Raw genomic sequence first — 16183 nt, 5'->3', positions numbered from 1 at the left:
TCTTATGACATGCCACTGTCGGCTGAAACTTACTTAGAAGTAATGAATGCAAGAAACCAGGAGAAACGAGATAAGTGGGACACAGTATTCGTCGATCACGAAATTCTGGAAACGTATCCTGACGGAGGTCGAATGCAATTCATGCGCTATCCCCTGTCGTTTCCACTTTGGGACCGATCATTTCTGCTGTATTTTCCACCGGTAAAAGAAATCGACTGGTACGGCAAGCGAGCATTCCTTCAAGTCCAAAAGAATGCCTGCCACCCAACAAAGCCCGAAGGAGCTGACGGTCTCGTCAGAACAACAAACGGAGGTAATTTCACCGTGGTCATCCCTGATGAATCTAAACCGGAAGAAGCTTGTAAGTTTTTCCTTCTCTCTAACAACAACCTCAACGGCTGGCTCCCGAGGAAGCACATCGAGTGGGTTGTAGAGAAGAAAGCGTGTCCATCGTTTAACAATTTTTTTGCGTCTCTTATCAAAGGCTACAACGAGTTTTTCAAGCATGATTAACATTCTTGTGTTCAGTGTATAAGTGATTCAATAAAGTGGGTTTCTATAAACGATACGGATTATAATAAAGTGCCTAATAAGCTAAACAAATCGAAAACCAGATAAACTGAAAGGTTGACGCTTCTTCTCTTCGCATTCAATCGAAGATCCATTCAAAATCCAAGCGCTAACCGCCAAAACATTTTTGAGAAATGCAGCTTTCGCGTGACGGAAACCCGACACGACGGCTCACACCAGGCTAGTCAGTAGATGAATCTCTTGCGCGAATATGCCCCTGACTCCCCTCCCCCATGAGGCATTTGTATTGTTTAGCATCATCCAATCAGCGTGGGGCAAACAGCGTGACGGTTGCTCCTTGGCACACGAAATCGGGGCCGCGGATGCTGATCGCCTCGAGAGCTGCCTTTCTCAAGAATGTTTTGGCGGTTAGCGCTTGGATTTTGAATGAATCTTCGATTGAATGCGACGAGAAGAAACGTCAACCTTTCAGTTTATCTGGTTTTCGATTTGGAAGCCGGGCGATTCTTATTTCTGGGTGAAAATCGGCTTCGCGCTTGAGCGGTGGAAAATGAGCTATCCACCCTTGTCTCCTTGTAACGTATAGTAACAGTCCACGCAAAACCCACCAAATCGCTTAAATTCGCCGTTTAGAGCCACGGAAACGACAATACACAGCAAGTGAGGTAGGTTTACATTTATTTTGAGCTTTAACTCAGACATTTCATGATATAAGTTTACGATAATAAGACTCTTCAATCAGGAGTATTCTCCCATACATTCCTTTATATTTCGAATAAACAACTAGACTCGTCGTTTGTCTGGCCCCCTGTGTTGATATGAGACAGACAACAACTATGAGAGTCATGAATAAAGCTCTGGAAATTTCATATCTAAATTACGTCTCGTTCTCAATATCTCAAAAAAGTTACACGAAATATTAATCGACACACTTGCGGCATTCTTCGCCTTCATAGGTGGTTTGACGCGTTTTCTTAAGGCATTTTATTTTCAGAGCTTTATTCCTAACTCTCTTAGATTTTGTTCGTTTCAAGTGTACAATTATTAACCTAGTGTGGTTTGTCTGTGGTCAAAGCATCTCTGGCGGTTGGGTTAGCAAGGACTACGGGAAGTAAGCCTGTCTGATTAAAAGCGTAGCGTCCGCAAGTGTGAAATTACACAATTATAAATTGTTGAGACGTGTTTTCATCTTTGAATATTTCGCAACCCGTTTCTTCATAAAATGCTAAGGCGATAACATAACGACAAGCGAAAAAAACTTGCCATAACTTACAGTAGTGTATATCTCCCCACGCTTGTTTAATGCGAGATAAAAACCCGTATGGACTCCTCTTATGTGTACAAGGTCTCTTGCTACTGGCACGAGCTCTAGCACGATTGAAAATAACAAAAAAAACGCAAGAAAGATCATAAATAGGCCATTTTACAGCTGTGTACTTAGTGGCTAAGCCTTTGATTTGGAGTAAGACTGGACGCGACCTTGTTGTGATAGAGACCAGTATCTAATTAACAATTATTCCACAAGCGCGCGTTGGATATGAGATGATAGATAGCCAACGAGGCCCGTAGCGCCGAGTTGGCTATAATCATCTCATATCCAACAAGCGAGAGTGGAATAATTGTTTTATTAAAAAAACGCCCCCAAGATAATAGACAAATCTTCTCGACTTTATTTTGTGAGAAGAAACCGGATTTAACACTTTACAGAAATTAGATTATGGTATATTGGCTCATATACCATAATGGCTGAGCCAATAAAAAGTCTTGAATTGCATTATCCAATGATCTAGTTTTTAATAATTAACAATTATTCCACGAGCGCGCGTTGGATATGAGATGATAGATAGCCAACGAAGTGCGTAGCGCCGAGTTGGCTATAATCATCTCATATCCAACAAGCGCAGTGGAATAACAGTTTTATTAAAAACTTTAAATAAAATTATTAAATTTTATTAAATTTTTAGCTCCCTTTTAATTTTAAGCTGATACGTACGCTTGCCATATTTGTAGATTATGGTATATTGGCTGATATGCCATAATGGCTAAGCCAATAAAAAGTCTTGAATTGCATTATCCAATGATCTAGTTTTTAATAATTAACAATTATTCTCCGAGCGCGCGTTGGATATGAGATGATAGGTAGCCAACGAGGCGCTGCGCGCCTCGTTGGCTATAATCATCTCATGTCCAACAAGCGCGAGTGGAATAATTGTTTTATTAAAAACGCCCCCAAGATATTCGACAGATCTTACCAAATCTTGAATTTTTTAGCTCTCTTTTAATTTTAAGCAGAAGCGTACGCTTACCATGTTTGTAGATTATGGTATATTGGCTCATATACCATAATGGCTAAGCCAATAAAAAGGAAATCGATTTTGGAAGGGCACAAGGGCGGTTTGAGCTATGGAAACAAAGCAAATCCGTCGTGCAGCCACTCGTTTCCATAGCTGAAACCGCCCTTGAGGTTTAGTGTCTTTGATTTCTTTTTTTTTTTTTATCGGCGAAAATAAACCTTAAGCGACCGAACTATGCTGGATGTGATATTTACTAAGCCAGATGTTATCTCTTGACTAAAAACACACACTATACCACTCCGGCTATTGCTATGGATATTATTAAGTCATTACCTGCTTCTAAAGCCATCGGTTATGATAATATTCCTACAAGGCTGGTCAAAGATGGCAACAGCATCTTAGCAAGACCTTTGTGCACTCTCTTCAATTCTTCAATTGCCAGTTGGAAATTTGGTCAGGTGTTGCCAGTATTCAAGAAAGATACTGAATATTTCAAGAAAAATTACAGACCCATAACTGTTCTTGTCACCTTTAACAACATTATGGAGCGTATTCTATCACAACAACTCTATAAATTTTTTAAGGATAAATTATCGCCATATCTGTGTGCTTACCGTCGGAATTACAGTTGTCAGACTGCCCTGCTGCGCATTTTAGAGGAATTGAGAATTGCTTGTGACAACAAGTTCATCGCTGCCATTGTGGGTATTGACTTGACAAAGGCTGTTGATTGTCTTCCACACGAACTTCTATTAGCCAAGCTTAAGTCTTATGGTTTATCGAACGATAGCTTACTACTGTTAAGAAGCTATCTCACCGAACGATTTCAGAGAGTCAAAATTGGGGATACGTTTTCCGACTGGACAAGGATTAATAAAGGTGTTCCTCGAGGGTCAGTACTTGGGCCAATACTATTTAACATTTTTATAAACGACCTTATGTACATCTCACGCGGTTCTGAAATCAACACTCATGCTGATGATACACAACTTTTTACTCGTGGCCGAGATTCTGTCACAATTCAACATTCAATGCAGGTTGATCTTCAATCTGCCTCTGAGTGGTTTCAGTCTAACGGCATGAGTCTTAATGTCGACAGATGTCTCTCGATGTGGGTTGGCTCCAATAGTGAAGATCTTTCATTACAGCTTGATAGCAGGAACCTGCAGTTATGTTCCTCCATGAAACTCCTGGGTGTAACGATTGACAATGCACTTAATTTTTATGAGCATGTATCGGAATTAGTTCGTAAAGTTAGTAATCAACTCCAAGTGCTTAAACGACATAAACTTCTAATACCAACTGGTGCTAAGAAACGTCTCTATGAAGCATTTATATTATCGCATCTTAATTATTGTTCTATCATCTGGAATCATCGCGGCAAAAAGAATGCTGATAAACTGGAGAAAATTAATGAGAGATGTCTCCGTTTTGTCTTCAATGACTTTCACAACACTTATGATAGATTACTGGATTACATTAATCAGCCCTGTTTACAAGACCGCAGAATACATGATATGTTGACTCTTACTTATCAAGCCCTTAATGGTAACACCCCTGTATATATTAAGAATCTACTCAATGAAAGAGATATTTCTTACACCCTACGTGGCCAACGTCTTCTTAATGTACCCAGGGTTAATACTACAAACTATGGCTTACATTCTTTCCGTTATTCAGCCTGTAAACTCTGGAACTCGTTACCAAACTCACTTAGAACCGCTCCTACGACGAAGGCATTTAAACTAGCTGTAAATCGAATTGAATTTAATCGGGATTGTTGTTCTTTCCCTAATTTAGCTTTAAAATTTTAATATCTTATTTCTACACAATTGTTTGGTCTATTTAAATTTTATTTCTTATCTTCGAAGATATTAGCATAACTGTTTGTTATCTGTAATTCGAAGTTAAATAAAGGTTTTCACTTCACTTCACACGAAGTAGACTTAAAATTGTGCACAGCAAGAACAGGGAACATTCGGAGTCGTAAATCGTCGGTAGTTCGGCTCTAATTATATTCCAGTGATTTAATTTCATTCCCAGGCACCTCACGTCCAAGGGCACTTTGAGATATGGAAACAAGTCTTTACCATTTTGCAGATCCGTTCATGCGCGTGGATTTACTGCTGGAGAAAAAACTGGAAAATCAGGACTGGGCCGCGGGCCGCGGGCCGTGGGCCGCTGGGCCGCGGGCCTGCTTTTAGCAAAACCCATAATCCCGGACGAAACGGAACCTGACTCAGCTTGTAAGTTGTTCTTTCTTTCTACCAACAATTATGGTGGTTGGCTACCTAACAGGGAATGGTTGTATGAAAAGCTTTCTCCAAAGGCTTTCAAAGATTTCTTGAAATATCGTGGAAGGTTATAAGAAGCAGTTTGAAAAAAAATAATCGGGCTGGCTGAGCGGAACAGTTTCTAGGAGTAATCGAAGTTTCTAACACGTGGTGAGATAAGTGGTCGCACGACCGGAAGCTCCCAACTTCTGCATATATCCTTATATAGACCTAAATCTGGACAAAGGACTTTCTTTTATCGTACAGTAAGTCTATGGAACAGTTTAGATAATACCCACAAACTCTGTAATTCTTCTCGGGATTTTAAGCGTAAACTTAGAGCCAAATTACTGGCTGCTTTCCTTTCTCATCGCTCTTAGTTGTAACTTTGGCGAACATTTATCAACATTTTAGCTTCCTTAATTATACTTTTTAGTACTGAAATTTTGTCATTTTTAGATCATTGTCACCGAAAAATCCTCTTTAGGGAGTGTCAATAAAGTTTGTATTGTAATAAACAATGTGACTTTGTTCCTCCTTTGGGGGATCCCTAACCCTGTTGTTTTTAAGAGTAACAAGCCTGTAGCTTAGAGGCCATCGAATTCATCATCACAGTGTCTATCACAGTAACACTGCTAAACAGAGTCACGAGAATAAAGGCATATCAGTTCGCCGATTAAACCAGTTCGTCATTATTCAAGGAAACAAATTATTCCTGTTATTTGCATATCGAAAGTATAGAGAGCAGTTTGGAGAATTTACATGCTGATGTTAGGTTGTAAAGAGTTAAGACTACTCATTAGGAGTGGTTTGTAAATACAGGACGTTGCAGCGCTGTAAGCTGCGACCATTTTGGTCGCTATGGCGAGTGAAAAAAATATTTGGCGACTAAAATTCTGGCGAAAGTCGCCAATTGGCGACCAACAGATTAAAAGAGAAACTTACTTGAAAAATTATCAACAATAGGACGAATTTAGTACAAGCGGTGGCATCACCTGCGTTACTCTTTTCGCCTCTCGTCGTTCAGAAACTCGACTGCGTATAAAAATGGCAGATTCGATCGATTTGAAGGGGCAATTGGCAATATTGCACGGTCTCAGAAGCTTTGTAATGTTGAAGTAAATCGTTCTTGCTACTAAGTGATAAAACGTGCCGTTCGGCGCCTTAGCCTATCGTGTAATATATCATGAAGTGTCATCCCCTTCTGTTTTTTATTTGAGGGGGGGGGGGGTAGTCTCCTTCGCAGCCGTTTTTAGGCTCGTCACGCAACGCTCCTCCCCACGAACGGCTGCTTCTTTTTGAACTGCATTCCTTTCCCTTTGTTGGTCTAAGAGAAGACTAACCAATCAGATCCCAATGCTTGTTTTCAATTGAACCAATCAAAAGTCAGCTAAATATTTTCCCGCGAAGAAACTTGACATGTGTTAACTGGAATATTCAGACCAGAGGAATTTTGTGGTAGTCTTTAAAAATGGAAACTCCAAAGAAAGTCGTAGAGGCTGCAGATCGCTGCTTTATTTGTGCTACAGTTGTACCAAAGAAACATAAGTTGTATATTTTCGGAAAATCGTCGATTGACTTTTGCGAAATTATCAACTCCGCACTAAATGTGAATGTGCAAAATTACTCAGCAAGCGACCAGTTATTCATCTGCAGAGCGCAGTGCTACCAAAGATTGACAAAATTTAAGCGTGCAATAGACAATCTTAACAAGGCTAAAGTTGAATTAGAGGAGGTTTTTAAAGTGAACGTTCATCGCACGAAGAGACTGAGATGTCAAGAGGAGGAAGGGGAAGACATCGAGAAAGAGATGGATGGACAGCTAGGACAATCTGCCAGTGGAAAAGTCGTAAAAGTACTCAACTTTTCCACTGACGCTACCACTTTTACTTCTTCGCCCGGAGTTTCACCCTTCGTCTCAACAGATAACCAGCATTGCGCCTGGAAATTCCCATCGCCAAATCAGAGCGGTGGCGAATTGCTCAAATGCACGTTTATGAATACCATCGCTCATAGTCACAAAGTTGTCACCTCCACTCCGAGAAAGTCACCAAGAAACTGTGAAGGGAATGGGGAAACTTCTTGCGTAAAGCTGTCAATCAGTTATCCCAGTAAAAATGTGAATAAATCACTTCATGGTGGTTATCAACTGATTGGAAAGGCACTAGTTCACGGCATACCCTCTAGAGTCGCTTGTGCTGTCATGAACTGTCAACCCGTTCGCAAGCACATTCTAGAAAAAACATTGGGGACTTTAAGGAGAGAAGTTTTGGGGCTTTGCTCGAAAAACAATCCTTCGTTACTTCGAAAGTCTAACAAGGATGGCCTAACAGAATTCGATCTGAAGCGCGTGTGTGAAGAATGGAAAGTCAGAGCTCCATTATTTTATTCATTTTTGATGATTTCCGCCACCAATAAAAGAACAAAGGCTTCTTCGTGGTTTGGGAGCGTTGCTGTGGCTGGGTCGGTACTTCTCAAGCAAAGAAGTGAGAAAATGGATGCCACTTCTTCCGTTCTTGGTATTATGTTGAAAACTAAGTCAATCGAGGTATGTCTTATTTAACTAAGAAGTTATATTCATTCACAATCTACATCCTGTAATCCCTCAAAAAACAAATCACCCAGTAAAATGCATCATAGTTCTATTTCCTTTTTGCCTTCAGTCAATAAACAAAGTTAAAAAGTAGTTGTTCGCACTGTGCAAGCTTGCACACTCCACAATCGAACAAGTTGAAAACCAGTTTGATTAAAATAACTACAGCTGTATGTGAGCAAAGTGGTGAAAAATTTCTTTAAATTATTTTTTAAGAGGTGTGGAAAGTGTGCCAAACAACAGTTTGGAAAAATCTAAACCTACTTTAATCGAACTTTTAGTGAGCTTATTTGGTGTGAATGAGGTTCATATTGCAAACACTAGGTGTGCACAATGCAGAAACTGCATTGTGCACACCAACTATTTATACATTTATTTCTTCCCAATGTATTTTAGATAAATTTGAATTACTAAAACCTTGGTTTTTGTTGTTTTGGAAGGCATCCATCTCCAGGCTGAACAAGCTGAAATTAACTAATTCAAATAGTAACATTCTCAAGAAACTCGATACTCTTGGAAAAGATCATGATGCTCGTCTCACTAAAACAAAGCAGAGGATTACCAAAGAGAATAGTATATTAATGGATGCCAAAGAAAAGTGTGATAGTATGGCAAATAGTCACAGTACCCATGCTGCCTGTTCAGCCTCGTGCCAGAAGGAGGTTGATGCTGCGAGGAAGGAGGTTGATGAGTTGAAGAAGGCATGTCATCCTGGCTTTGTTATTTCCTTTGATAACATTGATGTCCATGTGCAACGTCGAAATATGACAATGGACTCACAAAACCATGACTTCCATTGGATAAATCATCAAATGATCGAAAACAGGGTGTCAGGTGCAACGTTGAATTCTACTGAGCCTAAAAACTACCTGCCAAATGTCTCCAATCTTCAGTTCATTCCAACACTTGAAGATCAACAACGTCAAAGGCACAACTATATTATTTTGACGTCTCGTATTCTGGTGGAATACTTCCAAGCCCTTTCTCCCCTAGCTGAGGCATGCATCCAGCACATCCCCCATAAGCACTCCCAAGCAATGTCACAAAAGACAAAAAGGGTAACTGGAGCTTTGTTATTTTTTAAATGAAATAGCAAGGAGTACAAATACATAAAATTATAATGCTGATTTCCAAAACTCCCATGTATGTCTACACAAAGTGTATTCATTTGCATTCAATAACAAATCACCTTGAAAACTGTTAATTGATCACATTGTAACCCTTTGCAACCCGATCTCAGCATTTTCTCCACATTGTCCTCCAAAATTATGTTTCTTATCGTATTGATTGAAAAGATATGTTCAAACAGCAAGACATTTCATCTTTGCTGATCATTTCATCCACTCTCATTACTTCTATGTTTGATCAGGAATAGATGTTGCCAAGAGAAATGAGATTCTGATTACTGTTGATGCCTAATGGGTGACTTCAGTTACTCTTGAATATAAAAAAAATGATAGACAAAATAATAGTTATTGTTTATGTCCTGCTTCATCAGTTTTATGCAAGCAATACTTTTAAGAGATTCAACACGATTAGATTTATCCTACAATCTTCTTTTTTTAGACACCACTGGGCTTAATTTTCAAAAATGAGAATGTCAACGAGGATATGGTGGAAATTTTGAAACAATTCCACTCATACCTCCCCCAGACTGATGATCAGGGTGTTGATGGGCAATTCTTCTCAGGAGACCAGTTAACTGTTGAGAGAGCAGTAAATGTTATTGCATCAGTAGCCAATGGCTTCACTTCAAAGGACAGGCTGGAAGGCATAAATATGCAACTGGGAGACTGGCATGCAGCTGTAAAATTGTTAAGTGTGAGTACAGTATTATTTACATACCAGTTTAATGACATGGAATTTGTCATAGCCTTTAAGCCTCAATAGTGAACAACATGCAATTTTTCCTAATTATGTCACTACTTGGCCACATATACAGGTGATGGGAATGAATGATAAAAGTGATTACCAAAGATGAACATTAGATGTTTAAACAAAATTAATTCTCCCAAGCAGTACCTTAAGAAATAAAGAGAGAAGAGTGTGGAGAAAATGCATGCCGATACCAGGGCTTGAAGGGTACTTTAAGAACAGCTTTTACAGTCAGGCAACAACTGCGATATGCAATGCAACAACCTTGGGGCAACAACTTCAACTAGACAAAACAACTAACTTTATAACTTGAGGCATGCTGAATTTCATACACATTTTTATCCCTGGTCAAAATCTCTCTTTTTTTTTTTAACATTACGTTCTGGCAACAGTATGGTATGGGATAAGATCATGGAATAAATCTATTTGATCAAATCTGCTATTTATAGTGCCAAAAATTTTGAAAGTCTGCTGGTATACCAAATTAATTTCTATGCAGTTGTTGCTCAATATTATTCCTGGTTAATTAATTAATATTGCCCCTTTTACTTCACATTTCTATAGTTTTTCCCCTTTTCAACCATGCCATTTTTACCAGAAATAAGATTACACTGCAACATAATCATTTACATTTATTTACTTTACCTCTTTCTTTACACATTGGACAGCTTATCTACTCAAGATTCTTTAGTGGAAAATCATCAGTGGACAACTGCACTATGTTTGCAGACTGTGCTCTAATTAACCGGAGAAATGTCACAGGTGATGTGTCCTCATCCTACAGACCAAACAGAGACTTTTTCCGTGTTGTTTTTAAATCAAGGGTGATAGGAGCAGCCATGTCACTATTGGGATTTGAAGATAAGTCTAGCACTCCATCAAAATACACGTTGCCAAAAAACATGACAGCCCTGGAAAAGGCAGCCAAGCTGAAGGTACTTCATGACCTATCTGCTAAAGTGGTGGATAGTTTTGTTTTCAAAGATAATGTGGCTGAGAAAGTAAACAACATCATTTCTGAGCATGAAAGAAGAAATGTCCTTAATAATCAGGGCTTAACTCCAGATGGTCGATTCCCATGTAGATTTCCAGGATGCAAAAGTTCCTTTAAGCACAATGGAAAAGCAAGAAGAAACCATGAACTGGCCCATAATCCTCCAGTTCAAGTGGAAAATGAACCTTTCCAAGTTTCTTCTACCAAACCATCTCCCCCTTCCAGGCCTGAAGAGATGAAATCAAAAGATGATGTATTTGATTACAATTGTGCCTTATTAACAGATGGGTATTTATTCTTCAACTTCCTTGATGCAATTAAGGAAGGCGATGGGGATCGATTAATAAGGCAGTACAAGTACTTCATGCTGCATTGCAAAGCAGATGGAACACACAGCACCAAGTATGCCCTTGAATGCCTCTATCAATTATTTCTTGTGTATGCTCTTTTAACACCCAGAGATAGTGTATGCTTTGTCTGGAACAGATCGGTAAACAATCATGGCAAGAAAGCATGCAACATCCCATTAGATGAATCAACTGAACACAGCAACAACTTCATAAAACAGTGCATCAGGAATCTGGGCCCAAACATCACTGAGGCAGCTGTCTCAAGAGTATGCAAAGCGGAGAGTACCACTAGATTGATACTAGAAAATCTTGATGAAAGCCTACAACGCATCTCTAGGTCTGGGAGCCATTCTGAATCATCAGAAAAAAAAGACCTAGATGAACTGTTAAAGAAAGTTGTTAGCTTCCAAGCCTTCTGTGAAATTGAGGGTCGCAAGTATATTCATTTCAAAGACTTTAAACGAGATGGCCTTGAAAATCTTGATTTGTCTGACCTATACCAATGGATTAATAGACACAAACGAAATGTTGTGTTAGGGATAAGGTCCAGATAGAAATCAAGCAATTATTATATCCAGCACCTCTGTTTATGTACATTGATAATCAGAGGGGTGTATGGAAGAGAGCCATGACTACTGATAAATGTTTAGATTCTCCTTCCAAATTACCCTGCATTTGCATGTGAAATAAAAGGAAAAATTGTTGTTACATTAAGAGAGATTGAAGGCCTATATTCCATGCACCCCTCAAATAATCTAGCGTTTGATACAATAGACCACGATCTTCTGCTCTTATGCAAAATGAAAGTAAATGAAATTTAAAACCAACAAAATATTGAACCACAAGATATGCATGTCATAGGTTATGGCAAAATCAATTTGTCCATTTCTTACTTGTTGAAACTGTACTGAAATATTAGATTTAGCTAAGTGTTGATGTTATTTACAACCTAGTACAATAGGCACTCTATATGCCTAATTTGTTTTCTTCATAATCATTAGCATTATAGTAATAATAAGAAATCCCTATTAATAACTATGTCCACTCCAAAATCCCAACATGAAGTGAAGATTTGTTAGAGTTTTGACTTCTCCATTGGCACTTGTATTTAAGAGTTTCAAAACTAATATTTTGTGATATTGATTCAAGGCATTCTCTACAAGTTTTTTGCTGTCTGCTGATACACTTCTTTGCTGGTGTGTACCAACAGTTACATTCTGAATGGCTTGTGATGGGTATTTACAGTAACTGAAACAATCTGGTTGCCCACAGTCACAACTTGCTGCACAAATGTCACAGCACTTGTGAGGTATCTCTATATTGACAGCATCTGCATCAAAATGCTTCATCAGAGTCATCCTTCTACACTCTTTAGTTTTGATGAAAGACTTTATGTCAGAATGGACATGGTTCAGCAATACACCATGATAAAGCAAAAAAGCAACACTTTCACCACTGTCTCTTCCAGCACGCCCAGTCTCTTGTACATATGCTTCTACATTCTTCGAAGGTCCATAATGAATCACTCTTTGAACCCCTTTACAATTGATGCCCATACCAAAGGCAATTGTAGCTATAAGTAGCCTAACTGAACCATGTTCTTGCTGAAAAGACTCCAAAACAATTTTCTTGTTTGCCTCTGGAGTGCATGAATGAAGCATTTCGACTAGTGGATATCCATTGCTACTTGTCATATTCTCCTTACCAAGCAGACCACTCATTGTAGCATAAATAATGCTACACTGTTTAATTGTTTGACAGTACACGATGGTTCTTACACAATTCTGTCCTTCTGTCCTCAGTGTATCAGTAAGCCAAGCAAAGTATTCTTCATGTTCAGCCTTTTTGTCCATACAATGAACAACATACCTGATGTTGGTTTTGTTAGGACTTTCTTTAATTTCAACAAAGCATTCCATATGTAATATGTTGAGGATGGTATCTCTTGTGAGGCGAGTTGCGGTGGCTGTCAAAGCAATGACTGGGACGTCTGAAGCCAAAGACCTTAACTCATACAACTTCCCGTAACATTCTCTAAATGCAGCCATTTTATTTTCCTGTGAAGTCCCCCTTGAAATAAAGATTTTTAAGTCTGTTAGCATTTTTAGCCGGACGTAAATGCTACATCAAAATAATATAAATAAGACATACTGGTAATTATCTTCAGAGAAAGTGAAACGTATTCTAATTGTATTTCAAATTATCAACTCACAAAACTTCATCAACAACATAAAATAATCCGTTAATTGAGATTAGTCTGCCTATAGACTAACTATTGCACAAAAGATGAGTACAGACTGCGAAAGTTTTGTAAAACAAGATCAATGAGGTATAAAAAGTATTTTAATTGCGTGAAAGGCTGCACTAGTCAAAAGCCAACATTTCTACATCTGAAGAATAAATAAGGCAAGATATTGCCTGAAACCCACTTACCATTGCCTTAGAACATGTGCCTCATCGACTGCAATGGCACAAAGCTTACGGGAATATACATCGTTGTGCAACATCGCCCTCCAGCGGTCGTTTTTGAGCCATGCTTCCGGCGATCCATAGACCAATGAATATTTCCCGTTTTCAACACTTACTCTTTCATCTTCAGAAGCCGAGGTCAGGTTTAGAGCGCTAATCCCAACACTCGTAAGGAACTTGACTTGATCATCCATGAGACTAATCAATGGAGTAACAACTACAACAGTATGTCCTGAAGTTGATCGAAGTGCATCAAAAGTGGTCGGTAAGGCTTGGTAAATAAGCGATTTACCATAACCTGTAGGTAAATTAACGAAAACATCTCTTTTCTTCTCCGTAACTGCACTTATAGCTGTCTTCTGGTGTGTATTTAACGAAGAAATTTTGAATGTTGAAGCCACAAAGGAAAATACTTCATCAAGAGACGCCATTTTGATTGCTTATATAAGACACGCGCTGTGATTGGCTTGTTGGCATTGGCGCGAACGGTTTCAGGATCTGAGAACCAAACTCTGATTGGTCAGAAAAGGGAAAGGAATGCAGTTCAAAAAGAAGCAGCCGTTCGTGGGGAGGAGCGTTGCGTGACGAGCCTAAAAACGGCTGCGAAGGAGACTAGGGGGGGGGGGGGTGACTAAAATTTTTTTATGGCGACCATTTTACAATTGAAGGTCGCCAAACGGCGACTTTTTGAAAAATTGAGCTTAGAGCGCTGCGGTGAGAGCTCAAGTTTGAAATTTTACCAATATTGATTTTGTCAATGATAATTTTGTGTTGCAGACACATTTTTGTATATGTAGAAGTGAGGTTAGACCTAAATAAAACAGTTTTGTATACATTGTGCATGTTTATTGAACCAGTATATCTTTACGTCGGTCATTACTGACGATTAACGCCGAGAATCTCACCTTCCCATGTTATTCTTCTCAGTTCCGTGTGACTCTCGACGACGCGTTCGATGAGACAAAGTTGATTCGGGCAAAAAGATCCTCAACTGGAAAAGGCAACGACAATTTTGTCATCAGAGACCTATGCCTAGTTTATGGATGATACTTCAGCAATTTATTGGCCAGCTGCATTTTTTCCTTTGTCATACGACGGTCGCTGACCATTAGCCAATGAATCCAGCGAGCGAAGAATTTTAAAGGTTAAAATTCTAAAAATTCAGGACAGCAAAGCTGTAACATACTTAATATCTTTCTCCTTAGGGCGGGGTTGCACCAGAGCTATTCTGCAGCACTTAACTTCAATTCGTGATCATTTGTCAATGTATTTCATGAAGATAATGCAAAGCAATCATTTGAAAATAAAATGATTTTGTAATTGCTCAATGAAGTGAGCTTCCATTCAAACGAATTCAGTACGTTAAAAAAAAAAAAAAAAAAAGAAACGTTCGGCAGTTGCCAAACTGTAGGAGGGTGGTCAACACGAGTTGACCGCAACAACCATTTCAAACAGACTCAGTTCACGAAAATGTTTTGAAAGTTTGGGATCGCTCGAGGGCAACTTGAATTTACTCCGATTAGGCATAAGTTTCCACATCAGTGAAATTATTGTTTCGACCTAAATAATCAGTTAGGTTATTTTTAGCACGAATTAACTCAGGTCGCCAAACACTTACCTGCTGACCTCAGCACAACCCAGTCTTTGACTTGTAGCAGCTAAAGCAAAAAAATTTGATCTCTCTTAGCTCTGCTGTTTCCCCACTTGGCTTGCTGGAAAGTTTGCGTAAGATTTAAGTTGATATAAGGTTCAAACAAATAACAGAACGCCAGTGAAGCAATCAGGATAATGTATTCCATTCAATTTTGCTCTCTATAAATGAAAATTTCTAAGCATTGCTTCCCTGCCGCGATTTATAATTGAGATCGTGTGGAGATTTTATTAAGGCCAAAATTTTAAGCGGAAGCTCTCAGTGCGCTGTAGTAGAAAGACAATTTGTCGGCTTCGATTGGTAGCAAATAAGGTGCTAAGCATGTAGATCTTTCAACTCTTAAACACGAAGGCGGGCTATAAAAGGAGCTTTAGGTCCCACTGGACCATTTGTCAATCAACCGTCGTGTGATGTAGAACTCTCAGAGTCAAGTCAGCTTGAGCTACAGCTACTCCTAAGCAGTGAACAGCGGGCGCGTTCCTCAAAATTGTTTTATGCCTTCATCACAATGTAAGAATTTTCGAGATTTGTATTTCCTTTCTCCAATGGAAACTGTCTTTATTTGTGGCGGTAAATTTGAGATCGAAGTAGGTGGTTCGCACGTTACCTCATGCCACCATGCTGGTGGAAGTAAACAATAGATATCTCATATGACGCTCGATCCTCGCAGTAGAGAGCGCTATTTATACAATAGCGAAAATCAAACCTGAAAAAAATCAGGCCTGTACGGGATTCGAACCACTGACCTCTGCGATACTAGTGCAGCGCTCTATCAATTGAGCTAACAAGCCAACTGGGAGCAGGCCGTTAAGTTGATTCGTAATAAACCCGTGATGATAAATCAGATACGATGAATATATGAAGTTCATATATTTTCCCGTACAGGCCTGATTTTCGCTATTGTATAAATAGCGCTCTCTACTGCGAGGATCGAGCGTCATACGTATCTATAACCGCAGTTCAAAATATATGAACTTCATATATTCATCGTAATAGATATCTCATTAGCTTCTTTTGTTCGTCTACCAGCATTTAAATTTGACCCGCACACGTCAACGGTGAGTGACAAATGAGCCTGGTCTTCCCAGGGAAGACTTCCTTATATAGCGCGCCTTCGTGTTTAATACAGAAATGATTGAAACTCCACCAAACT

General features: G+C 39.1%; 3 protein-coding genes across 3 annotated transcripts in view; 2 read left to right on the top strand and 1 right to left on the bottom strand.

The window, feature by feature from the left end:
• Positions 1-566, top strand: part of LOC111334417 (uncharacterized) — a 1015-nt gene extending 449 nt beyond the window's left edge. Inside the window, exon 1 of the mRNA XM_022940137.2 lies at positions 1-566. This exon is cut by the window's left edge and continues 449 nt beyond it. Within this exon, the coding sequence (XP_022795872.1) occupies positions 1-513 (513 nt within the window). The 3' untranslated portion in view covers positions 514-566.
• A 5797-nt stretch (positions 567-6363) lies between these two features.
• Positions 6364-11464, top strand: LOC111322131 (uncharacterized). Its single transcript, XM_088732862.1, has 4 exons — positions 6364-7646; positions 8132-8749; positions 9258-9512; positions 10235-11464. The coding sequence occupies exons 1-4, from the start codon at positions 6570-6572 to the stop codon at positions 11462-11464; spliced, it is 3180 nt and encodes a 1059-aa protein (XP_088588988.1). The 5' UTR covers positions 6364-6569.
• LOC148724315 (uncharacterized) lies at positions 10181-13810 on the bottom strand. The gene is made up of 2 exons (XM_088732879.1): positions 13344-13810; positions 10181-12980 (listed from the first exon to the last, which is right to left on the bottom strand). Exons 1-2 carry the CDS (start codon positions 13808-13810, stop codon positions 11939-11941), a joined length of 1509 nt encoding a protein of 502 aa, XP_088589005.1. The 3' UTR covers positions 10181-11938.
• Positions 13811-16183: the final 2373 nt, after the last annotated feature.

Source organism: Stylophora pistillata, chromosome 9, assembly GCF_964205215.1.
Source record: "Stylophora pistillata chromosome 9, jaStyPist1.2, whole genome shotgun sequence".
In the NCBI taxonomy this organism is placed as follows: domain Eukaryota; kingdom Metazoa; phylum Cnidaria; class Anthozoa; order Scleractinia; family Pocilloporidae; genus Stylophora; species Stylophora pistillata.
This window is presented reverse-complemented; position numbering and strand designations above follow the sequence as displayed.